This window comes from Sinohyriopsis cumingii, chromosome 15 (assembly GCF_028554795.1).
Source record: "Sinohyriopsis cumingii isolate HCF-2022 chromosome 15, ASM2855479v2, whole genome shotgun sequence".
NCBI classification, from domain to species: domain Eukaryota; kingdom Metazoa; phylum Mollusca; class Bivalvia; order Unionida; family Unionidae; genus Sinohyriopsis; species Sinohyriopsis cumingii.
This window is the reverse complement of record NC_142975.1, coordinates 17,635,511-17,662,348: the sequence shown is the minus strand read 5'-3', so window position 1 is coordinate 17,662,348 and position 26,838 is coordinate 17,635,511. Positions and strand designations below refer to the sequence as shown.

General features: G+C 35.9%; 1 protein-coding gene across 4 annotated transcripts in view; it reads left to right on the top strand.

Moving 5' to 3' along the window:
* Window positions 1-4,627: 4,627 nt before the first annotated feature.
* Window positions 4,628-26,838, top strand: part of LOC149781349 (uncharacterized) — a 93,105-nt gene continuing 70,894 nt past the window's right edge. For 3 of the 4 annotated variants that reach the window (XM_089935440.1, XM_089935437.1, XM_089935439.1), the window contains exons 1-9: window positions 4,631-4,647; window positions 5,079-5,203; window positions 5,725-5,931; window positions 11,598-11,839; window positions 14,587-14,703; window positions 17,815-18,008; window positions 20,056-20,622; window positions 23,632-23,814; window positions 24,843-24,941. In XM_089935440.1, the coding sequence (XP_089791566.1) occupies window positions 5,747-5,931; window positions 11,598-11,839; window positions 14,587-14,703; window positions 17,815-18,008; window positions 20,056-20,622; window positions 23,632-23,814; window positions 24,843-24,941 (1,587 nt within the window). In that variant the 5' untranslated portion in view covers window positions 4,631-4,647; window positions 5,079-5,203; window positions 5,725-5,746. Of the gene's footprint in view, window positions 4,648-5,078; window positions 5,204-5,724; window positions 5,932-11,597; window positions 11,840-14,586; window positions 14,704-17,814; window positions 18,009-20,055; window positions 20,623-23,631; window positions 23,815-24,842; window positions 24,942-26,838 lie in introns of all 4 variants that reach the window. The other variant, XM_089935438.1, reaches the window with a different exon arrangement.

Here is a 26,838-nt window from a genome sequence, read left to right as displayed (position 1 = left end):
AAGACAGGTGAAGAAAAAGAAACAGGAGAAAAAAAGAAAAAGGGAAGAAAGCGAGGAGGAAGAAGAAGAGGAAAAGAGTGTGACGGTGAAAAAATTCAAAAAACAGAGAGACTAAACAAGTAGACAGAAGAAGACAATGAACTTTTAAATTAAAGTGCTGTGTTGTGAATTGTGAATTGGATTGTAAAAAATGGAGAAAAGAATAAATGAATGATATAAGGTAAGAGTCATTGAGTTTTGATTTTAAAATAAGAAGCTACACTCACGCACTCATACACAGACACGTACTATAAGGGTAAAATGGGTGAGTTTTTTTTTTTTTTGAGTTATTGACAAATTGAAATTGTATTTCTTTTCGAGAAATGTGGGTGGCCCTGAAAAGGGCCTTTTTTCTTCATGGTGTAGGGGTGAGTTTAAGCAATCAATTTTAACTGCCTTAAGCCTTTGCCACGGCCAAGGCCTACTTCTGGACTGCGTAATGTTGATGATGATTGGGTTGAAATCACTAAGGGTGGTACGGTAGGCTTAGTCACAGGGTTGACATGTTTGGCTCGGGAAGGTCGTATTCTCTTCGGTCGTGATAAAGAAGTCTGATACATTTGTTTCAGACTTCTTAACTCCGCTAAAATGTCCAACAGTACCGTGACCGTTTGATTTTCACCCTCTTGTTTCTTTGCTGCTACTTCTTCTTGCTGTTGTTTTTTTCTTACCTCTTCTTCTTGTTGCTGTTGCTGTAGGAGAAAAGCCTGTTCCGCTTCCTTTTGTCGTTGTATAAATTTCTCCAATTCTTCTTTCTGTCTCTGTCTAAAATTCTCCACTTGCGGTAATGAAGAAGGTAACGAAGGTTCCGGAACAAATTCTTGCGAGGAGAGAAAATCCACAAAATCCCAATTCACCTCTTCTGAAAGTAAGTCCGGGTTCCCTTGGCCGGTCTCCCCTGCTGGTGCACCCCACTGGATCGTTTTCTGAGTTTCCGTCATGTTGAATCACTATCGCATAGATTGACTGCACACAAGCGCTAGCGAATCTATATTGACTACGTGACGTCACAGACTGCTCTCTTCGGATTGGATGCGGGCTGACTGAATTCTGTAACGCGTGTTCGGATTGGTGAATGAACTCAATCCGTTTCAATCCTTTCTGTCCCTATAAATAAGCGCAGTTCACTGCATTGATTCACCTATTCTCGGAGCCTCAACATGTGGACCGACGTTGAATCTTCAACCCTTGTGTCAACAATGATGTTCAGGACGGACATGCTCATGTATGTCCGATCCAAGTGGACCGTTGTCCACAGGACCAACAGCAGCCTGTGGATAAGAAGAGTCTATATAGAGAGACAAGGTTGCCTCAAGAGGACTCTGATGTATGGCCCTGCTGTAAGACGAAGTTTGAGGAAAAGAAGATGTCGCAAATGCCCTTTATGTTAAGGGCATATTAACATAAACCAAAGGCCCTTTTCAGGGCCAGCCATATATCTCGAAAAGAGATAGCCTTTCCATTGCCTACCCCTTTTTTAAAAAATTTTTTTTAAAATTTAAAAAAAAAAATCCCATGTTAAATTCCCCTTGTACGTAGAGTGACCCACGATTTATTGCCATGTTAAATTCCCCTTGTACGTAGAGTGACCCACGATTTTTCGCCATGTTAAATTTCCATTGTACGTAGAGTGACCCAGGGGTCCCTGTAATGCTAATTCCCATTGTACGTAGGGTGACCCCTTTCACTACTAGCATTGTCGGAATTATCCTTGGCGAACATCATACTAGGGCCAGCTGATCTGGTAAAATCGTCCGAGTATCTAGCTAGGCCTATTATCGTCGTTGCTAAATCAACGTTGCCCGTGATTGATTCGATTTCTCTTCCGTCGATCATATAAGTGGCGCTCTTGAATAATGCCATGATGCCATTGTTGACAAATCCGACCTTAAAATCTGCTCCGTAGTTGACATTATTATCTCTTGTAAGTGTACCAACAAATTCGATATACGCCTCAGATGGAAGAAAATATCTCGTTGTATCGTGAACTTGAATTTCAACGCGATTAGTCGCATTTGGTGTCACTGTGTCGTACGAGAAATACTGGAAATCACGCACGGATGTGTCTCTACCTACAGGCTCGTCCATGTCGAACACTTCGTTTGACACTTGTGCGAACATTTATTATTATGAATTTCATCTAAAACGAAGACCGCTGCCTATGAAGCTTGTGTTCGCTACTTCCTTTGCGAAATTTGTGTTAGCAACTTCCTGTGCTAGGTCATTTATTTTTTTATTTGCTGCGTCGTTTATAGCTTTACTGACCTCGGCAGGCATTTCACTGGTGCTAGGTAATTTGACGGGCTGTTTTTTTTTACGCATCAAATTTGATATTTTACCTTTGACAAAATCGAAGCCTTTACTGGCCAAATTACCAATACCAGAGATGACAGTCTCGCCGATCTTTCCTATTGACTTTGATGCAATTTGTTTGGCTGCGGGTCCTATTTTAGGGACTACCCGCGTGACAAGGCTTTTAACGATGTCGCCGAATCCATTGCCGTGAATATATTTATATACAGGCAATCGAGAGTTAGCTATGCGGACCTGTCTAGGTCTGCGTTGATGTTTGTGAACAATCATGTTATTTCAATTGCATTGTTTTAATCGATGAGTTCGTCAACGAGCTCTTTGTAAATGTGAGAATCAATGACGCCGCCGCGAAATAATCGCCGACAAATATCTGAGGCCTCGTTGATTATTTCATGAGAGTTATTTCCAGCTCGCTTTCCTCCTATTAATATTTCGAGGCGAGATACATCGTTGACAACGCTGTCAGGGCAAATGGTATATCCGCTTCCTATTTTAGGATCTTGCGGTGGTGGCGTGCTTAGTCTAGGATCTTCCGGTGATGGTGTTCTTTTTCTAGGATCTGATGATCTTCTTGCAAGTATTTTTTCATATTCATCGACCTCCTTTTTAAAATTTGAATATCCGATATCAAGTAAATTCATTGGTTTTCTTAAACTACCAAAATAAATTAACTGCGGCCATGTTCCTGGTCCGAATGATTCACGGAACTTTTTTTTCACGTATGTTCTTATATTCGCTGGAGTATAATTCGCAGCGGTGTCTAACCTTTCACCTTCATCTTTGAGCTTATCGATATTGTCTTCCCTCAAATAATAATCAGCAGGTTTATTATAATCAACTTTTTCTCTTAAACGAGATTCAATTTCCTCCTCAGTTAATGCTCGAACTCTCTCATCCCCAGGTGGTTTGTAATCGCTTGGTTGAAATATTGGTTCCTGGTCGCTCTTATCTTTTTTACTTCTGGGTTTTTTCTTTTTTTCCTGAGGTTGACTTCTTTCTTTTGGTCTTGCCCCTAATTCCTGTGGTCGAAATTCAAACTCCTGTGGTTGAATATCTTCTTTCAATTTCTGTGGTCGAAATTCAAACTCCTGTGGTCGAAATTCAAACTCCTGTGGTCGAAATTCTTCTTCAAACTCCTGTGGTTGAATTTTTTCTTTTGGTTTTGCTTTTCTTCGTGAAGATTTAGGCCTTTCTAATGATTCTGCCTCTTCTTCATTATACCGCGATTTTTCAGCCGCACTTGATAAATATAAATTATAAATCGGATCTTTTTTACTTGCCTGCGTTAATCCAAATCTAGCTCTGAATAATGTGTTAATCCAAGTGTCGCGTTTTTTTAATTTTTCTGATCCTACATTTGTTAAAAAAGCGTTTCTTTTACGGTAGGAATCTTCGGCAAACGCACCAAATTTTACAAGATCATCGGAAGATTGAATCGGCATTTTCATTATCACATCCCAACCACCATCGGTAAAATTTTTCCTAATTTCATCGAGAATAAATTTTTTTCTTGCAGTAATATTTCCTGAACTTTGTACCTTCGGTAGTATCCTCGGTATTTGTGCTGGCAAATCCGGTAATATTCGAGTATGTTCCTCAATATCTCTCAACACAGGAAGAATTCCACGTTTCTTGATATCTGGATCTTTCACATCACCAAGAAAAACTTTTTCGGTTGTTTCGGTAACTGGCTTTAACCATTTCGACGATAACTCGGTGATTCCAAATTCTGTGTCTTCGTGTGCTCGGACCTTTTTCTTGAATAATTCTTTTGCTGGGATAAGTTTCTTTAGTGCCGCTAATTGTTCTCGCGCTATTCTGGCAGAATGAGGCTCTCCAACTGTGCTAGTTTTCGAACTCATATTATTTTCAAGTATATTATTTTAATGCGACGTAAAATGGACCAAAGCAGCCCCACGTTGCAACAAAAAATATAACACAAAAATTTATTCCCGAGAATTTATTTTTCCTGTCTCGAACGCTATATTTACTAACACACACGGCGCGACCACCCGATGCACTCGGTCTGAAATGCATGAAAATTAGCTCCCGTAGAAGGCTGTAAAAATGAAATCCGAGGCTTCTACAGAGAAAGTTCGCGTAGGAACGTTTATTTCGGCTGGACGCACTGGTCTGTTAAACTTCCCTGCTGCTGTACACAACTCGATCACTCCACTCTCTCATGGACTATTCCTAAAATAACCCCAATGCTGTATTTTGATTGGCTAGCGTTTACGATATAAGGCTTACACTCATTCGGTATATCCTTTTCAAGTTACAAGCTTGCGGTAAATGGTGAGTTATTATTGTTTGAGCATAGAACTGTCATATTAATGCAGATATTTTATTTTATTAACATACGCTCAGTTAATGGCAACTAAACGGAGTATTGTAAAAAAATTTGATAAAAATCCATTTTAGTTTTTGCAGCTTTTAGCTTACTGCATATTATAGAGAAGGTTACATTCTTTTGGTTCATCAGTTGTTTTTGCGTTGCATCATTTTCTGGGTGAACCAAGGGGTATTTTGGACATTAATTCATTTAATAACAGAAAAATTTAACTCAAGAATAGCAACATATGATATCATCAAATCATCATTGCTTTTGATTCGTCTTCTGTTATTTATGATTGATTGTTGTTGATATTTATTATTATTATTATTATTATTATTTAATGTATATTATAACAACTTTTAAAAAATATGTACTTGCATTAATATTACAGTGAGACTACTATCGTTATACCTGATTTATTAAAAGCACCGTTTGTACTCGCTTGCAAGTCGAGACCAACTTCACCCAATGCACTGGCAGATCTGAGTCTATGCAGTTTATAAGGAGTAATCAATTGTAAGGAGTAATCATGTATAAGGAGTAATCATTTATAAGAAGTAATCATTTATAAGGAGTAATCATGTATAAGGAGTAATCATTTATAAGAAGTAGTCATTTGTAAGGAGTAATCATGTATAAGGAGTAATCATTTATAAGAAGTAATCATTTATAAGGAGTAATCATGTATAAGGAGTAATCATTTATAAGAAGTAGTCATTTGTAAGGAGTAATCATGTATAAGGAGTAATCATTTATAAGAAGTAATCATTTATAAGGAGTAGTCATTTATAAGGAGTAATCATGTATAAGGAGTAATCATTTATAAGGAGTAATCATTTATAAGAAGTAATCATTTATAAGGAGTAATCTCTTGTAAGGAGTAATCATTTATAAGAAGTAATCATTTGTAAGGAATAATCATTTGAACAAATAACAGATTTTGTTTTTGTCTTTATAGAATTTATATGCCATTGTTTTTTTTAAATATTATTTTTATGTATTTTTCTTATTAGTAATATGATTGTTGTTATTTACAGATTGTTACATTGAATTATCAAAATGCCAGCAGATGGGCAAATTATTCCACTTGAAACGGAGAAGGTTGATTGTGAGAGAACTAAAGGGGTTCGCTACAGATGTCTGATTGAAAGAATAAACAAGCGGATTCAGGCAGGTCGACGCTGGTTCTCTTTAGAATTTTTCCCACCCAGGACTGTGAATGGAGCAGTTAATCTGATTGGAAGGTAGCTATCCAATTCTGAATTGGTGAAACATTAACACAGCTATTTGTGGCATCCATTAGCATGTCTCTCTTAATGTTGATATATCTGCACAAGTGAAAATCCTGGACAGCAGTTTTCCTCTGGAGATGAGGGGAGATTTTGGTCGCTTACTGAGACATCCTGTTTACTCAGAATTATTATTTAATGCTAAAATACTACAAGCTGAGCAAACAAAATTTAAGGATGGAAAGGAATGGGATTTCAAGTGGTTGAAATCAAGTTCGAGGATACGAATCTGTCCTTCCCATAAAGCTGATTTTAGTATCTGCTAGAATGGTGTTTGCAAGCAAGGTACAGTGTCTTGGAATACTTTGTTTTGCAAGCAGTGTTCAGTGTCTTTGGAATACTTTGTTTTGCAAGCAGTGTTCAATGTCTGTGCCTTGTATGTGGAACACTTGGTAAAGTTTAGTTATGTTTACACATTTGCACTTGATGAGTGTACCATCTAGTGAATAATACACATACATTATGAATTAATAGGCCCGCTACAATGTGGAGCAGTGATGTCCTCAGGCCACATGTCAGACCAGGGCACTGATTGCTTATCAAGGTATTTTCAAGAGCAATAAGACCTCTGGCAGCCACCTCTTTAAAAATTATAAAGGATTTTTATGCATAAAACTTGTGCATTGAAGAACATGCAGTATTTGCACTGCAGGTAAAAATAGTGGTGACTAATGCCATGTTGATGCACCATCGTCTTGTGTACAAAGTTACTAAAGATAGTTTTAAATTAAGGAAATGTAAGATGAGGCATACTCTAGTATGGGCAGGGCACCACTTCAGGAGCATAGAACATTGCCCAGAGAGGGCAGAGCAGCAACTTGAGAGGGTAGGGTGAAGTGCAGTCCAAAAACTGACTTGAAATAATGCTAAATGAAATCTGTTGGACCATCCATCCAGTCCTTTCTGCACAAATCCTTTACTTGTAGACCGTGACAGAATTTATGGTTCCAGGCTTGCACTTTGGCAAGCAAGAGGCCTATTAATTTTGGTATTGAAAGGTCAGAGGTCAAGGTCACTTTGAAAGCTGAAAATATAGTTCACAAACGTGCATTTGTTTGAAGTAACAGGCCTTTCCCTTTGGAATGGCTGGCACTTGAGATGAGAAGAAGCTTGCTGATTTTGGGGTAAATAGGTCAGAGATCTAGTTCACATTTACCCAATGAAGGAAATGTGTTTCTGCACAATAATTATACAACAAAATTTACAAAGATTTTTTCTTGTTAGACAAGGAATGAACCTAAATGGCATGATGGTTGAAAAGTAAAAATCAAGGTCATGGAGACCCATTGGTCAACTGTCAAGATCATTTGTGTCCTCCTTAGAGTACTTAGGGACTGGGCTATTAACTAGCTGCATTATGTGCCATATGTTGTACACTTATTTTTTTGTGGGGGCGGGGCAAAGAATGGAGCCCATTCTCAGTCTAGATATTATATTTTCCCCAATTTTGACCTGAAATTTTCCAGCTGAGAAGAGTGAAAGGGGACAGTTAATGACACTGATTTTAAGGTTCATCACACCACTTAATTCATTACACCACATATTTAGGGCCATATGACTTGACCTAAGCACATAAAAAACAACAAATTGTAATTCATTCAACTAGTTACATGCATTTATTACATAATTATAACTACAAATTTGAATTTCCACTTAAACATTCAGTTGTTTTCTTTTTAAACTTTGAAAACTTGACCAAAAGATTCAAAATCAGGTTCAAAAACATGGTTATATTTACTTTGAAACAACTCCTGTAAATGTACAGGAAGCTGTGTATAGATGTCTACACTATAGAGGTAATGTTTTCAGTCCATGTGATCACTGATGTTATGGATGAGTAAACTCACATTACAGCTACATTTTAGGGGTCAGTTCAAAGGAATATAATGTTTTAACTTTACCAGTTTTTAGTGTAAATTAGGTCAGTAGGTAGTCATCATTTAGAATTCATACAATGATTTTGATTTGCTTATTTAAAGTCATGTGGCCCTCAGTGTACAATGACCAGTGTGGTATAATGAACTTGAAGATCCTCCTAACTTAAATAAAACTTGTATACTTATGCATGATATACATGTATAGATAATTATTGACAAAATATTTTTCATATATTTTCATTCTTATTTATATAATTCATTTGTGAAAAATATATCCTTAAATTTTACTTGTGAAATTATAAGAATTCCCATGTCATGCCACACTTGATTTTGTTTGTCTTCATAAGTTTTCCTTGCAGCATGAAAAACAAAAACTTTTTGAGCTACAACAGATAAATGGAGACCACATTTCTTATCAGTCAGAAATTTGTTTTTTGCTGAAGAAATTTAACTTTACGCCATTCCTGTCTGCACAAAATTATTTTCTCTCATGTGGAAACAAAATTTAAAAAAAATTGCCAACAATTAAAAATGACTTGTGATGCATTTGCTGACTTGCTTTATGGTGAAATAGTAGTTCACAAAATGACAAATATTTATCAGAATATAGCTGTCATCCCAAGCATACTGCTTTTATCAGTAGCTAATGTTTTTTTATTAGCTGATGAATACAGTTGAAAGTGACGCCACGTTATGAAAAAGGGTCAGTGTGTGCTGAGGAGTGAGTTTAATCTTCTAAACTTCAATTCAAGAGCTGTTATATGATAAAAATAAATTTTATTTTGCTACATTACTACTGGATATATTTTGACTTGTGAGACAAAAACAATGTATTTTCGCTTGTGGCTTTACCAATAAATAAAATATCTTTTTGGTAACACTAGATGAAATATATGTAGTATTAATGTAAGAAAAGAAAATATCCAGCAGGTATTTTTAGTAACCTTGGCTTATTTTTCTGTGTCATTGAATTGCTTTTAAAACATTAGTAAATGATCGAGCTCATCTCTGGCAGTACAGAACAGTTTAAAATTTGAAAATATCTCTACTAAAAGTAAAGTTATGACATTTTAAAGTTGCAGATTTTCAATTGATTTGCTGACTTTTTCCTCTTATAATATTTGGCACACATGATAAATTGATGGCACTGGAAAAAAGAATTTGGACATAAATTGATGTAATACTGTTATTGTTAAAGATAAATTCATATAACTGTCAAAGTTTATAGAAAAGAACATGCTGGACTCATTTATACAATTGTTACTTGTATTTTTACAACAGGGAAAGTTATTGCAAGAAAAATCAAGCCAATATTTAAATTTTATGCTAACACAAACATCAACAACATTCTGTGTATGGTGTTAATTCATAAATGTTATTTTCATGGCTAAACCATTCAAATAAAATTTTAATAAAGCTATGCTGGTAGCTATGTATCAGTTCCAAAGTTTTACTATGCATCAAGTTTAATTATTTTCATGGTAATTGGTGAATTAGATATTGTTGTGTTAATTGATAAATCAGATATTGTCATGGTAATTGGTAAATCAGATATTGTCGTGGTAATTGGTAAATCAGATATTGTCGTGGTAATTGGTAAATCAGATATTTGCTTGCTACTTTAAAATAATGTCACTTTTCTTTTGAAATAATTAAGTTGTAAATTGTTTTCATTGTTTAGGAAATATCTTACAATTGTAAAGTACTTGTTCACACATGATTTAGAAGAAATTGTTATGGTACTGTTTACAAAAGTTTCAAAATAATTTTTTCAACCTGCATTGTTTTGCAGGTGGGTGTTGTATATGTAATTTCCATATTACTTAGGAATAAGCACAGTGATCATGTCATATTTTAATCAAAACAGTTGAATTTGCTATTAAAAGCATAAGAACAAAATATTTTGTAAGATTATGAACAAATAGTTTGTAAATAGAAGGAAAATGTTCTCGGGTCGTACATACAAAATGTCACCCAATCAGTGAGTCAGTAAATTTTGACATGTTTGGGTACATTTGGTGCGAAATGCAGGGTACAAAATATTTACTCAATTTAATTATCCTTACATCATTTAAAGAGTAAATGTCATATATATGCCTTTTTCCTGTATTTAGCTTAGATGGTGCATAAATCCTCACAGGCTTTGACCCATAGTAGCTTTGTTGTTTGAAAACATAAGAAACATGTCAGCATCCAAGTTATAATTCATTTTCCTCATTGGCTAAATTAATTTTTTGAATATCTATAGCCATTTAATGACACGCAAACACGATTGAGAAACCATCATGTATTGTAGGTGAACACATGCCAGAAAGAAAATTACCCGAAAAACCCATTGTGTATAAAGTATAATGTATGATTAAGAAAAACATTTTAAAAATATGAAAATTTAAAGTTGTATCAAATGATAGATAATTTAATGCCTTTTGAAGTATGTATATTTTATAAATTGATTTTGTTTTGTGTGTGACACTTATAAAGTTCCAATATTAGATATTGATTTTAATAGATATTTTTAATATGTGATGCTTATCAGCTGGGGTTGTCAGTATTCGTATTGGCAGCAAACTTAAAATCTACAGTTTACAGATTTAACATTTATCAATATGGCATTGTAATTTTGAATTTGTGCCTTCTACTTTAAAAGATAATGCAAAAAGGCTAAAAAAAATTGACAGAATTACTGGAAAAAACATGTACTGTATGATGAAGACATTTTGTATTGATCTCACCAGATCAAAGAATTGTGATAAAAAAACAATTTATATATAAAGAGTAAATATCATATATATGCCTTTTGCCTGTATTTAGCTTAGATGGTGCAAAAATCCCAATATAGTTTATTTTATTACTTTACCAGATCAAAGAGAGACCTTTTAACCCTTTTAAATGGAAGAAATTGACCATATACCTTTATCAGACTATTTGCCTTTATCAGACCACCATTTGCCTTTATCAGACCACCATTTGCCTTTATCAGACTATTTGCCTTTATCAGACCATTTGCCTTTATCAGACCATATGCTTCTATCAGACCATTTGCCTTTGTCAGACCATATGCCTTTATCAGACCACCATTTGCCTTTATCAAACCATTTGCCTTTATCAGACCACTTGCCTTTATTAGACCATTTGCCTTTATCAGACCATGCAGAATGAAAGCAACATAGAGCATGTCATTATCATATAGACTATAAGTAAAATATAATGGGGAGGTGGCTGGCATTTTGTTCCCATCCAGGATATTTTTTTTACTACAAATCAGAAGAAGAGTTTTTTCTTTTCTTAAAGTCAAATATGTGGGGTCAGAAATTTTTTTCCCCAAAAGAATCTTAGATCCCCACCACTTACCCAAAGAAAATTAAGTGGTCAGTCCCAGATGTTTCCCTTGAAAAAAACAAATTGCATTTTTAAATTTTTTTAATTAAAACCCCCATTGTAAACTAAATTCATTTTAACAATGTTGTTTGTGCTTTCCATGTACATTGTAAATGGTACACCTCAGCAGTATCCATGCTTCTTTCTGAAAGATGTATGCTAATGTACATCATATCTTCCCGACTTTATGGTCTCCTATCCCCCTTTAGAAACAATAAAATGGTTCCTATGAAGTATATCTTTGCACTACCACATATAGTTGAATTGTTGATACCTCAGTGGTGACTGGAACATGTTGATTGATACAAGAACAGTTTTGGCCTTTGGTCTTAAATTGCTTCAAGAAGAAAATGTTTCCTTTTTTAGGTTTGATCGATTTGTGGAAGGAAAGCCATTGTTTTGTGACATCACATGGCATCCAGCCGGTGATCCAGCCAATACAGAGAAACCCACTAGCTCCACGTGTATGGCGGGGGCAGTGCTGAACTACTGTGGAATTGAGACAATCCTTCACATCAGCTGTGCCAGCATTAGCATTGCAGAGCTTAAGAACTGCCTGGAGAAGGCCAAGAATTTGGGAATCAGGAATCTTTTGGCTCTTCGGGGTGGTATGTTTCACTTCAATATTTTTAGGTTCTAGAATCTTCTGGCAATTTGGAATTAAGACTGAAAATCAAGAATCTGGTAATCCAGAAACTTTTGTTTGTTAGTCTCACTTCTGATAGATGCAAGATCTGGAAATTATAAATCTTTTGGCACTTGCTGGAAAAGTCTTCCAGTAATTTGGGTGTGCAGAGCTTTTTCACATTTGGGAGGGAATACTGACTGCCAGGAATTTGTTAATCTGGAATCATCTGGCATATCGATGAGTGTGATATTTATGGATATCTTTATTTGAATCAAGGAATGTATGGAGAAGGCCAGGCATATTTGGAAATATAGTATCTTCAGGCACTCGGAGGATAAGTCTGACAACCAAGAATTATTAAATCTCAAAATCATGGGAATCGGGAATATTCTCCACTCAGGGGAGATAAACACTCTTATGCTGTAAAATATTTTGGTTGTCAGGGGAGGTAAATTTGACACTCTAGAATTGGAATCTTATAGCTCTGAAGAGGTTAGCATATATGCCAGCCATTATGCTTGCCTGTACATGGATTTTACTTTTTTTGGCTACATGAAAAACAAAGCAATAAAAAGATGCTTTTGTCTTTTGTATAATTATTTCTTCAAACTCACACTCAATAAATTTGAGAATATTTGATAAAAAATGTAGACTGCTGCATAAGGATAGATTAAGTGTACATTTGTCCATCATAGATGTACATGTACTTAACATATTTTCTAATCATATGAGTCATTTCCAAGAAAACAGATTTCTACAGTTTTAAAATTATTCTCACATTTTATTATAATTTGATATGGTCAAATAGTGGACTAGTCTATACTTTAAAAAAATGGTGTCAAATGTTAATTTAAACAGGCTTTATTGATGTGATATGTAGATGTTATATGATTGAAAAATATTAGAGGAGAGGGATATTTCTAAACTTCGAAGTATGTCATATCCCAAAAAGGACAATTCACTAGCACATTACAAATCTGGTGCCCCAAGTGGTCGAGTGGTCTAAAGCGCACACTGTTACGGATCACGGCCATCTCACCTCTGTCTGTGTGGGTTCAAGTCACGGGTTCGGCCTATGTTGGTATGTGAGAAAGCTTGCCAGTAGCTTCTTGTGGGTCGGTAGTTCTTTCTGGGGTTTTCCTGGGTTCTTCCTCTACCATTAATACTGGCTGCCATGTATAGCCTATCTTGTGCTGAAAAATGGTGTTAAACACTACAACAACAACAACAACAACAACATTACAAAAATAAAAAGAATGTGAATGATAAAATACGTTGATAATAGATTGAACACATAATCATGCTCATTGCAGAATTTGTGGACTTCTTGATTATTCAATGAAAGTTAGACAAGTAGACTATGTAATGTGAGTGCTATGTAATGTGAGTGCTATATATAAATAATTTGTCATTATGTTTTATGTTTGTATTCTGGTACTAATCCATATGGATTGTCCCATTTGTAACCAGCTGCAGGCAGGCCAGGGTTAGCAGCAAACATAAATGTACGTCTTTTGTACAGTTCCCTTATAATATATACTTTTTATGTTCAGATTACACAATTTTGTAACTTCTTCTAGCAGAAAGTATGCTTACTCCTCTTGGGGTTGGCATGTATGTGGTATGCTTATACCTGTCTAAGGGTTGGCATGTATGTAGTATGCTTATACCTCTCTAGGGGTTGGCATGTATATGGTATGCTTATACCTGTCTAAGGGTTGGCATGTATGTGGTATGCTTATACCTGTCATGGGGTTGGCATGTATGTGGTATGCTTATACCTCTCTGGGGGTTGGCATGTATGTGGTATGCTTATACCTGTCTAAGGGTTGGCATGTATGTGGTATGCTTATACCTCTCTAGGGGTTGGCATGTATGTGGTATGCTTATACCTCTCTAGGGTTTGGCATGTATATGGTATGCTTATACCTGTCATGGGGTTGGCATGTATGTGGTATGCTTATACCTCTCTAGGGGTTGGCATGTATGTGGTATGCTTATACCTCTCTAGGGGTTGGCATGTATATGGTATGCTTATACCTGTCATGGGGTTGGCATGTATGTGGTATGCTTATACCTCTCTAGGGGTTGGCATGTATGTGTTATGCTTATACCTCTGTAGGGGTTGGCATGTATGTGGTATGCTTATACCTCTCTGGGGGTTGGCATGTATGTGGTATGCTTATACCTGTCTAAGGTTGGCATGTATGTGGTATGCTTATACCTCTCTAGGGGTTGGCATGTATGTGGTATGCTTATACCTGTCTAAGGGTTGGCATGTATGTGGTATGCTTACACCTCTCTGGGGGTTGGCATGTATGTGGTATGCTTATACCTCTCTAGGGGTTGGCATGTATGTGGTATGTATGATAGCCATGAATATGAGAATCAGGAATCTTCTGAAAATAAGGGGAAGCAAATCTAACAAGCTTTATGTAAAATCAGTTGGATTTGGAAGAATCTTTATACAATTCTAAAGCTGAGCAGAGAGGCTGTCTAAAATTATGAAAAAATTGTTCATTTAAAACATAGGATTCTGTACATTTCACAAATCTTTAATTGAATCAAAAACGGGAAACATTTTGTGGCATATTATAGTTATTTTTTTGTAGGCGTATTGATGATTTGTTGAAGCAGTTTACTTGGATCTAGGAATTTTGACAAATTTATAAGAAATTGATCAATTAAAAAATGAATGTGACATTACTGTGTGTTTGATCTCCACAGATCCTGCAGATGGTTCTGAGACATGGACATTTGTTGAGGGTGGATTGAATTATGCTGCTGATATGGTGCGTTTCATCAGGAAGGAGTATGGAGATTATTTCAATATTTGTGTAGCAGGTAAATAGACCAAGTTCTACTACCTAAAATGAGTGTTGGAAGGGATATCTTTCCATTTATTTTGCTATTTCATGTATAAAAAAAATTGTCTAGCAGAAAAGATGAAACTTTCAGCCAAAGCTCTAATCGGTTTATTTCCATATTAGAAAAAATTTTGACTTGAATGCATACAAAAAATTGTAAAGGCACCGTTGCTTGAATTCACATCCCATTACAGGAGGCTCAGAGCAGGGCATGGTGATAATGATGACAGCCAGTGGGGTCATCTTTGAATAATTTATGCAATAAATAAATTCACTTTTCCAGTATTATATACTTTGAATCAGTTGTCAACAAGTCAGACTGTTGCAGTTTTTCTACACTTTGTTTAATCCTTAGAATAATCAGGACCTGAGTAGGAGAGGACATGGTTATTTCAGTGGACAAGCTAGTTGTAGAAAATTATGTTTTAGTCTGACTCTGCTATAACCCATGTAAAGGATGTGTTCATGGAAAAGTGAGTATTTATTGCAGAAATAAATAAATCCATGAAGCAGGTACTTGTGATAATGATGTGTTTTTTGAATTTTCATGAATGAACAAGAGACAGGTATTTATGAAGAATATCTGTGATTCCTCTCTTTACCTCATCAGGCTGCAAGGCCATGTGATCTTATAGTATGGCCCAGTTAGAAATTAAATCATATGTGGTGTTTGATCCTTAAAAGTGTGAAAATGAACTGGTGCAAGTTGAAGTTGATTGATTGATAGTGACTAGTTGAAATTGTAACATATTAAACCACTCCTTTGATAACTTCACCCAGAAAACTCATGAACCTGCCTTTAATATGGAGATTCAGTTTCTTTTGTTTAAAAAGAAAATACCAAAAAGATTTGCTCCTATTGTTTGGTTGTAAAGAAAATTGATCAAAATTGGTAAATGAGACTTTGATATAATGATTATTTTATCATTGAAAATGGTGGTTAGTACCTGGAAATTTGAAACAATACCATGCAATTCTCAATTATTAATAAGCAGTTTATTTTGTTACATTTTCTTTCCAAGCAACATTTTTATCATAGTACACTATAAATAACAATATTTTGACAACATTTCAATCAATGAAAATGTCACTAATGCCTTCTGTCATAAATACATACCAATTCAAATGTTTTGTCAAGTGAAATTCGTGTTTTGGTTCCATCTTTTTATTATCGTGTTAATTGGTCTTTTCTGTTAAATAAAGAGGGTGGAAAAAGAAAAAAGTTAAAAGGCATGCAAATTCTGCCAGTGTAAGAGCTAGTGGACATGTGGTCCAGTGGTCATGTGTTGGGTCAACTCATTTCAATTGATTAATTGAGCACATATGATTATCTGTCCTGTCAGGCAGGGAGTTCAAAACGCAGAGGAAGAGAGAAGAATAAAACAAGCTGAAAAGAGAGCTAGAAAGAAGGATAGACAAAAGCTTACTTTGGAGCTACGCCATCGTCTCCTGTAGACAGACGGATGCCAAGAAGAATATGATTATCTTAAATACTATCTTAACTTGGCCTACTCATTCAAAAATGTAATCAAAGGTAGCAAGGCAACCAGACAAAATAAGTACTTGGTGAATAAAAGCTTTGTTTCGCAGATATGGTTCATTATTTAACTTTATATTTCTGAATTGGTATTCAGAGATTTCCTCAAGGATAAGAAGAAGTTCACTATTACTTGCACTGAAATCATGGCAATAGTATTCTACTAATAGATCAAATATTTTAAAAATTAAGTGTTGACATTGATATTTGTTTCACAAAATAAATGTCCCAAGTTTGGGGAAAAAAGGAATCTTCATGTGTGTGTGTGTCATTTGGATTTTAAATGTAGCTGTAACAATGTTTATGCCATATTGCTACGATGTCTGCAGTGTGGCAGTTTATAGTGATGTTTAGCACTGGGGCATCATGCTACATGTAGCATTATGTCCCACCCAGTCACATTATCCTTACACCAGGCCAACCAGTCCTAACACTAACCATTTAATGCTGGGCGCCAAGTGAGGCAGCTGTTAGTACCATTTTTGTAAGTCTTTGATAATGACTCAACCGAGGTTCGAACCCATGACTTCCCAAATCCAAGGCTGGTGCTCAAACCACTTAGGCTACTGGAGCTACTGAATCTTCATTTGTTGTGAATCAATAACATAAAGCAGTGACAAGTGCATTTTTTTCATGTACACATGACAATTGTTGATTCTTCATGGAAATGTGTTCTTGAAAATAAATGTAATTTATTAAAAAAGTGAACAACTTCATTAGACAAGCTCTTGATTGACAGTTATTCCCATTGTAATTATAACCCATTAAATAATTGCATTGCCCTCCCACCTCCTCTCAGTTTTTTGATGTCCTACAATCATGGCATCCTCTTGTTTTGTTTGAAGTTGCTTACTAACTTTCACCCTCACTTTTTTTTTTTTTTTTCTTGAACCTCAGCTAAAACCAAACATCTAGATGAGTTCAACGAATTGTCATTTTTAGTTTTTGGACCATTAATTGGCTTACAAGGAACTGGACAGTGTCATGTCCTACTTATATGGGACCATTAATTGGCTTACGAGGAACTGGACAGTGTCATGTCCTACTTATATGGGACCATTAATTGGCTCATGAGGAACTAGACAGTGTCATGTCCTACTTACATGGGACCATTAATTGGCTTATGAGGAACTGGACAGTGTCATGTCCTACTTATATGGGACCATTAATTGGCTTACGAGGAACTGGACAGTGTCATGTCCTACTTATATGGGACCACTGAGATGGAAATGAATTTTTCAGGCCCAGGATATTACTTTGTGTACAAAATATGAACTTTGGTTTCAATCCCCTCTTTTCAGGAAAAGACAGAAATATTCCAAACACAAGATTCAGTAGCATATTTTAGTTTTCACAGGTAAGTTAATGACACCTCCGTTCTTCAAGCCACCCTTTTGGCCATTTGGAATGATAGAACTACAGAAGGATAGTCAGATTTTATAGAAAAATTGTAGTGTTACATGGTACAGGGCAGTGATGCAACAGGATTAGTCTAATTTTGCTTGTTATATTAGAGTGCGACATTTTGCCCTATGTACCCCTCTGTTTCAGGTTACCCCACTGGTCACCCTGAATGTACCTCCTATGCGGATGATTTGAGGCACCTGAAGGAGAAGGTTGATGCAGGTGCTGATTTTATCATTACCCAACTCTTTTTCAAGGCAGAGACTTTCCTCAAATTCCTTAGGGATTGCAGGGATATTGGCATCACTTGTCCCATAATTCCAGGAATATTACCAATACAGGTGATAGATTTTTATTCCTTCAGTATCTTTTATTTAGGTGCTTATTTTGCACACAATCTGTGGAATTTACCACTTCTAGCCATATCTAAGAAAAACACAAAATATATTGTATAGGATTCAGGTTTTTAGCTTTCCTGGTCATAGACCAGAAGAGCTTCTGGGATGTTCTGTCGTATGACATCCATCATACATCTGTAGGATGGCTTGTTATCGTTGCTTCTAAACTTCTTGGAGGATTATTGTGAAAGTTGACTCACATTCATCGCAATGTCTATTTGGTCCTAAATGAAAATAGTGCCACTTGTACAATATTGCTGCCACATTGGCCATCTTGAAAATCTTGTCACTTCTTATGCTGAATGGATGGTTATATCAGCAATAGGTTTTCACTTGAAAGACTTCTTGTGATGGATATCAGATCCTACATATACTGGTACCAACCTGACATCCAACATGGCAATCTCCTTGACAATATTGTTCTTTCTTTTCCTGGATGGAAGACTTTTTGGTCGCAAATGAAAATGATGCCAGCCTGAGATACCATATGGCCACCATGGCAGCCACCTTGAAAATCTTCTCACTATTTCTTCTGATGGGATTTGTCTTATTGACCAGTAATTTTCAGCAAAAGACTTCTTATATCTAGTTGGTTCTAAATGAAAATGGTGCACATCTTACAGCCAATATGGCCCCCACATTGATCATTTTAAAAACCTTATTTTCACTCCAGAGTATCGGGGATGGTTTGAATGTTTCAGAGTCAAAAGAAAGAAATTCTCTTAGATTCCTGGGACTTATTTTTGGCCAGACAAACAGTTGAGGGACAGTCTAGTTCCATTGACTGAAAATAGCAAATGGTTCCTGCATAATACCTAGAAATCTCCAACATTTACATTTATCAAAACAGTGGATGACCTACACTGAGCAATTAATTCTGTGTTCAAAATCTCAAATGTCAAGGTGACCTTGACAGAAGGAATTGAAATGGTTTCAGTACAATAACATTAGTTTTACATAACATGCTTGGACCAGACTATGTGGATGACTTCCATTTTGGGTAAGAAGAAGCATATTGATTTTGTGCTGACAGATATGCCAATGAATATTGTCAAATACAGTGGTATGTACACTTTAACATTAGTTCTACCTCACATACCTGGAGCAAGGCAGTGGACAATTTACATTGAAGGTAAGGAAAATGACTTGATTTTGAGGTCAAAAAGTCAAAGGTCAAGAAAACTGACTGAAAGATCAGTGTTTTCTGTGCAGAAATTTTAATTGTCAACCATGTACCTTCACTAAAGTTTGCGCATGTTTTGCACTGTAACTGAAAGAAGATCTCTAGTCTGCATTTTAATATTAGTTCTACATCACACATTATGAGTTCTACATCACACATTATAATATTTGTTCTACATCACACATTATGATATGTGTTCTAAATCACACATTATAATATGAATTCAGCATCACACATTATAATATAAGTTCTACATCACACATAATATTAGTTCTACATCAAATACCTGGACCAGGCTTGTGAATGACTTGCACATTGGGTAAGAAAGAAGCCTGATTGATTTGGGAGTCAAAGATCAAGGTCACTGTCTGATAACCTATGTTCTGGACAGTGTACTTTTACCAAAGTTTGTGAAGGGCTTGCATTTAAAGTAATGAAGAAGCTTTTTGATTTTGGACTGAAAAGTCAAGTCCAAGTGAATTTTAGTAATTGTACACAGGACACGCAAAGAACATCTTTGTTATATCAGTATAATTTTGAGAAGAACTGCAGCTTTTATGGATTCTAATTAATTTCCATGTTAGCATCAAAAACCATTTATTCAACAACCAAAAACGATGGTAATGGACAGACAGTAATTTTCTTTTGTCATTTTATAATTTATTTAATGGTTGATGATGAATTGATAAGTAGAGATCAAACATATAAGAAGAAAGAAAAGAAACCTAAATGTTGATTCTTCTGAATATTTTCTTTGAATTTAAAATGTAACAGTTTTTCATCAACCTTTCCATTTAAATTTACCAGGCTTACCAGTCACTCCGCCATATTGTGAAGTTGTCCCGATTAGAAGTTCCCCAGGAAATAATAGATGCAATAAATCCAATTAAGGACAACGATGAAGCCATTCGTAACTTTGGCATTGATCACGCAGTTTCCATGATAAAAGATCTGTTTGCAAGTGGACTTGTTCATGGCATTCATTTCTACACATTAAACAGGGAAGTGGCTACAATAGAAATTCTCAAAAGGCTGGGCATGTGGTGTGAAGACCAAACACGAAGATTGCCATGGAAAACAACAGCCAATCACTCCAGAGCATGTGAAGATATTCGGCCAATATTTTGGAGGTGTCGACCAAAGAGCTATGTGCACCGAACATCAAATTGGGATGAGTTTCCAAATGGCCGCTGGGGAAATTCATCGGCACCAGCATTTCGTGATCTCAAGGACTATTACCTGTTCTACCTTAAGAGTAAATCACCCAAGGAGGATCTACTGAAGATGTGGGGTGAGGAGCTGGTGTCAGAGAGGGATGTGTGGAATGTGTTTGCATGCTACATCAGCAGCATGGCAAACTCTAAAGGTGTCAAGGTCAGTTCCAACCTCCAGTTTGATTTTTTTTTTTTATTGCAGAAGAAGCATAGATGTGGAATGAATATCATTTAGAACAGTCATGTTAAAATTGTTCTTTTAGCTATCATAGAAAATTATGTGTTGAATATTTTCCCAGAAACTTGACTGTTTTGAAATTTGATGGGTACTTTTGTCTTCAGGAATTACTTCTCATTTTTACAGAAGTAGGTCAAAGTGTACTACTTTCCCAAGTGGGTCAAATTTAACTATTTGTCACAATCCAAACATTGTATCAAGTTTTTGCCTCAGATTTCTCATGCACTGTTCCATGTTCAATCATCAGATTTGGTAAATGCATTCATAAATTGTAAGCAAAAAGTCATATCCTGAAAAACATAAGATCATAGAAGTGCTAACTATTTAAATCCAGAATCTCTATTGATTATTAGTCTTGTTGTATTAATAAGTAGTATTCATTTGTTACGGCAGGTGAAGAAAAAAAACTATTGGTGAGGTGAATTTTAATTCCATTAGTAGGCTGGCAAAGTTCACCACAGTATGCTACATTGCCCAATACAATCCTTTTACATCACCATCTGAGAATTCTTACTGCCACTGGCAACCACTAGTTCTGAAATTGATGAAGAAACAAGAAACTGTAATGGACATAATAAAGTCTTAAAGTACACTAGCTTGACCTATTTTAGAAAACGCAACTTGCCAAGTAGCTGTTGTTGTAGGGTTTAATGCCATTTTTCAGCTTAAGATAGGCTATATATGGCAGTCAGCACAAATGGTAGAGGAAGAACCCTGGAAAACCCGGAAAGAACCACTGACCCACAAGAAGCTACTGGCAAGCTTTCTCACATACCTACATTGGCTGAATCCAAGACTAAAACCCACACAGACAGGTGAGATGGCAGTGATCCGTAATGGTGAATGCTTCAGACCACTCAGCCACTTGGGACCTCCCTATAGCTGATATTATTACAGAGGAACAAAGATGGGAACTGTCCATGTCTTTCTTGCAATGTCACATTGTGACACAAGAACGAGAACTCAGTGTAACAATTTTATTGATTTTTTTTTTATATAAGCATCAGATGCCATGTTTGTCAGCTGAAATATTAGGAACATGTCTTGTTTGTAAAATTTCACCTGGATTTTTGTTGACATCTGCTAGTATAATGTATTTTCAAGTTTGTATAAAGGATGTAAGGGATAATATTTTGTTAAAGAAATAAATTTACAGAAATGCCTACATCTGATTCAGCTATAAATTGAAACTTGTATTGAGAACAAGTGAGAAATTGAGAGAAAAAGGAAGGAAATTTTTAATAGGTAATTACTGAAATGGAATAGAATTTAGAGCCAGAATTTTTTTTGTGGTGCCTTTTACTGGTACACTAAATCAGCAGTTACCAACCTGTGGGCCCAGGGGTTATTGAGACCTGCCAGCCTTTACAATTTTGCCACAAGTCTTATGGAAAAGATCCTTAAAATTTGGACTTGTGGAATAAAAACAGAAATTGCAGAAATATGATTTTTTGTGGTAAAATCTGGATACTGACTTGTTCATGTTTGATTTGGATCTGGGTTTCATAATAGGTTCAGTGAACTAGATTAACTTTATCGGAGTGCCACAGGTGCTTTAGACTGCATATTTTGTGATGCAAAACATCTACATGTTCAAAATCTGTTGCTTAATTTTTATTTAAAATGGCATCCAACAATCAACATGTTGGGACAAAAGGTGACAATAAACCTCTTTAAAAGTTTTAATGGTGCACAAAAATAATAGGGAATTCTTGTGGGGAATAAGCAGGAAGAGGAACAGTTAGGTTTAGTGGACATCATGTGTTGATTTGAGTAAGTTACATGGAAGGAAAGATGATTCCAATCACCACTGCCCATGTGTAATTTAATTTTTTGATAGTATTATGCCAAGTTTAGAGATAGAAAGAAGCCATTGAGCTCTGTAGAGTTTGGAACTGCAGTTTGTGAAACTGTACTGGAGTAATTAGGGTTCAAGTAAACATAAACTTTTGAGTTGAACATGATGTTTACTGCTGCTGCATAAGTTTTGAACTTGTAAATGCATGTTATCCAGGTTGACAATAGCAGTTCATTATATATTGTTACACCTTACTGAAAACTGGTACAGCTTATGGACAAATATTGACTGCCTTGCTGAGAAGGTCTTGTTCAGGTTGGCAGTTTTTTTTTTATTCAATGGGAGCCTAAAAGCACAATTATTAGCATGTGGGATTCCAGAAATTTATTTTGAAGTTAAGAAGGCATCCTTGTATTTGAAAGGGTTGGGAACCACTACATTAGATCATGGTACATGTAAGTAGTTTTCAGGGTGACTGTGTTTTTATTGGTGACTACATGGATCATTATAGTTATAGTTTCATAAAAAAGTTGTTGAAAGTCACGTGACTATGCATTAGTTATTGTACTGAATTAAATATTTTGTATTATAGTGCTATGTACCTCCAGTTTGTATGCACTAACACAAAGCTACTTCATCTTATTGTTCTCGGTGAGACAGCATTCGACAGAACATATTTTTAATGCATATTCAGATTAGTGAGGAGTTATTTTGGATCTAGGAGGTTTTTCTGGGATCTAGGAGGTTTTTTGAGGATCCAAGTCCAAGATGTTTTATTGGATCTAGGAGGTTTATCCAGGATCAGAAATTGAATATCAGCACATTATTTTTTGCAAAAGATTAATTATATTGGTTAGTAATTGTTAACTGTGAAATGTTACAAATGGGCATTTTTTAAATGATTTTCAGGTATTTATAATTATGGAAAAGGCACATTATTATACTACCTTCCACCTGCCTCAGATTATTCCACTGGTGTCAGCTATGATGCTGTGCAACTTTCCAGACTTCTTTGGACTGTGTTGGAAATTTTGATCCCAATGACAACATTTTATAATGATTTGTATGGACAAATATTGGTTTTCCAACATTTGAGCAATATAAACTGTATTTGAAATCCCTCTTCTTTTCAGGTGACAAAAATTCCCTGGGATGATGAGGAGCTGTCACCTGAAACTCAGATTATTGCTACAAACTTGCATTCCATCAATAGTCGGGGAGTTCTGACAATCAACTCTCAGCCAAACATCAGTGCTGCACCATCCAGTGATCTAAAAGTGGGATGGGGATATCCAGGTGGATACATATTCCAAAAGGTAGGAGTTGATGTCAAATTGTCAGCGCACACTTGCGAGAAAACCAAATGTGTCTCAAAAAGGATGATTTTTGAATTTGTTCAAGTTAATCCATATATACTTGCAGATAAGTCAGGTGAGATTGCTAAGAATATAAATCCTAATCAACCATCACATAATGCAGTGGCAGATCAGGGTCTGTGTTTTTTGTTCTACTGAGTACTCCTGACAAACTTCATAGAGCCAAATCTGCCAACACATTATTCATTGACAGATCTGTCAGCACATTATTCATTGATGGATCCACCAGCACATCATTCATTGACAGATCTGCCAGCACATCATTCATTGACAGATCTGCCAGCACATTATTCATTGATGGATCCACCAGCACATCATTCATTGACAGATCTGCCAGCACATTATTCATTGATGGATCCACCTGCACATTATTCATCAGCAAATCTGCCAGGATATTGTTCATTGACAGATCTGCCAGCACATTATTCATTGATGGATCCACCTGCACATCATTCATCAGCAGATCTGCCAGCACATTATTCATTGATGGATCCACGTGCACATTATTCATCAGCAGATCTGCCAGCACATCATTCATTGACAGATCTGCCAGCACATTATTTATTGACAGATCCACCTGCACATTATTCATTGACAGATCTGCCAGCACATCATTCATTGACAGATCTGCCAGCACATCATTCATTGATAGATCTGCCAGCACATCATCCATTGACAGATCTGCCAGCACATTATTTATTGACAGATCCACCTGCACATTATTCATTGACAGATCTGCCAACACATTTTTCATTGACAGATCTGTGTATAGTTTGACTCAACTTATAAACGAGTGTTATCAGTAATTCATTTACATTTTTTCTCGTCGTGGGATCTTTAGTTGTTGTTGGAGTGATTGATTATATTTGTGACCAAGGCCATATGAAAGTTGGGGGAAACAGTGTTTGATATTTAGAGATTTTGACAGTGGTAGTACCTCTTGTTCCATTGCTGTTTCCTGATTTCAGGCTTACTTGGAATTCTTCACCAATAAGGAGAATGTGCAAGCCTTGAAGAAGTTGCTCCCAGAGTATCCACTGGTGAACTACCATATCATCAACCATAATGTAAGTCACATTGTTTTTACTCTTCTGGATATACGACATAATGTCAGGTCCACCAGCTATCAGTGATATTAGAATTTTAATAAACAAATCATATACCATAAACATAAAATAATAACACCATAATAGTTAAGTTTGGACAACTGTCATTAGACATCTCAGAAATGTACACAAACTATCAGTCATGTTCGAATTTTAATTGACTGTTGGTACATGTATGTCTTTTACCATAAACATAAAATAATAACCTAACATTAGTTAATTTTGGACATCTGCCATTAGACAAAGTATGTAAAGCATTGCATACTCCTCTTTGATCAGTTGTAGCATTTTTGCTTTAGTGACAAATTGTTTGGTTTGAAATAAAAACTGGTATTGACCATATCATTTTGTAGAAATCAGCTTTTAGAAATACTGGCATTTACAGTATATTCTCCCTTTTAGTCCAGTCCAACTGCAAGCAAATAGACTCTGATCTGCCAATGCATAATGATCCAGCAGATCAGGTTATGTGATTATTCCTAACAAACTGCATAGACTTGGATCTGCCTCTGCATTATATGAGGGAAGATCAGGGTTGTGCATTTTGCAGTTGGTCTTCACTAATAAACCTTTATGTAAAGTAACTCTATATAGTCATTCCAGCAGCCCTATTTTTTTCTCAATTTTCTACTTTTTTCTATTTTTGTCAGACTTTCTACTTTGTCCCTACTTATTCCTGAAAATGGCCCTTCCAATCCCCCTCCCTTTTTGTCAATTTTATGTTGCAACTTGATTAGACATGATATGAATAGCCATATTGAAGCATATTCAGATATGGTCTGTCTGGAGTGGAGCGGGGTGTTTAATGAAGTGGAGGCATATGTGTAATATATAAGCGTATGCTTTTCTTTAAGTTTACAAAGGTAAGTGTGGCCCCAGGTGACAGAGTGTTCTAAAGCACTCACCTTTACCAATCAGTACCGTCTTACCTATGTCCATGTAGGTTAGAGTCTGAGACTCTGCCAATGTGGATATGTGAGAAACTTGCCAATATCTTTCCATGGGTAGATGGTTCTTACCAGGAGTTTTCTGGGTTCTTTCTCCAATCAGTTATACTAGCAATCTTATATAACAATATCTTGTGCTGAAAATGATGTTAAACCCAAAACAGCTACAACAGTAATGAAGGTAAGTCATATCCAGGTCTTATTTTTTTCCCAATAATTGACATAAATTTCATCTCGTCTTTCTTTAAAATATATCCTTATTTTCCACTACTTTTTCCCCACCTTTTTAGGCAGTTGGGCATGGTGGCACAAAATTTACTTAATGGTGAAAGAGGTTGAAGCTTTGAGTTGTGTACATTGCTAAGATGTCAGATTTAGTATGAAATTAAAATTATGATTACCATCAGGTGTATGAAAATGAAGAGTTGTCTTCTTGTTTTTGGTCTTGGTATATAATCTTGTACCTGCACATGTCTTAATAAGCACAACCTGATCTTTTGAGTCAAAGCTTGCCATAAAAATGTCCCTGACAGAGTGCACATTTCTCAATCCCAGCATGCCATGTGACAGGGAAGGAGCTGCTAAATTCTGTTTTGAATTGATTTTCTTGGTCCTTTCCACTGATGTCTAACTGCCTTTTGGTTTTATGGGTTCAGCTTCAGGTTATATTGATCTTAAAAATGAAACTAAGATATACTTATGATGAAATTGGAAGAGATAGTAACCTCTGAAGTGGAGCGATTGCAACATTGAACAGAGACAAAGGGAGATAACTATTCTCATTTGGCCATACATGTGATTGGAACATTCATGATGCCCCTGGAGTGTGTTTATTATGATGTGCTTCAGCATCACAAAATTTACCTGCCCCCCCTCCCCATTCTTTTTAAAGCACACTGTGTGGAGTATCG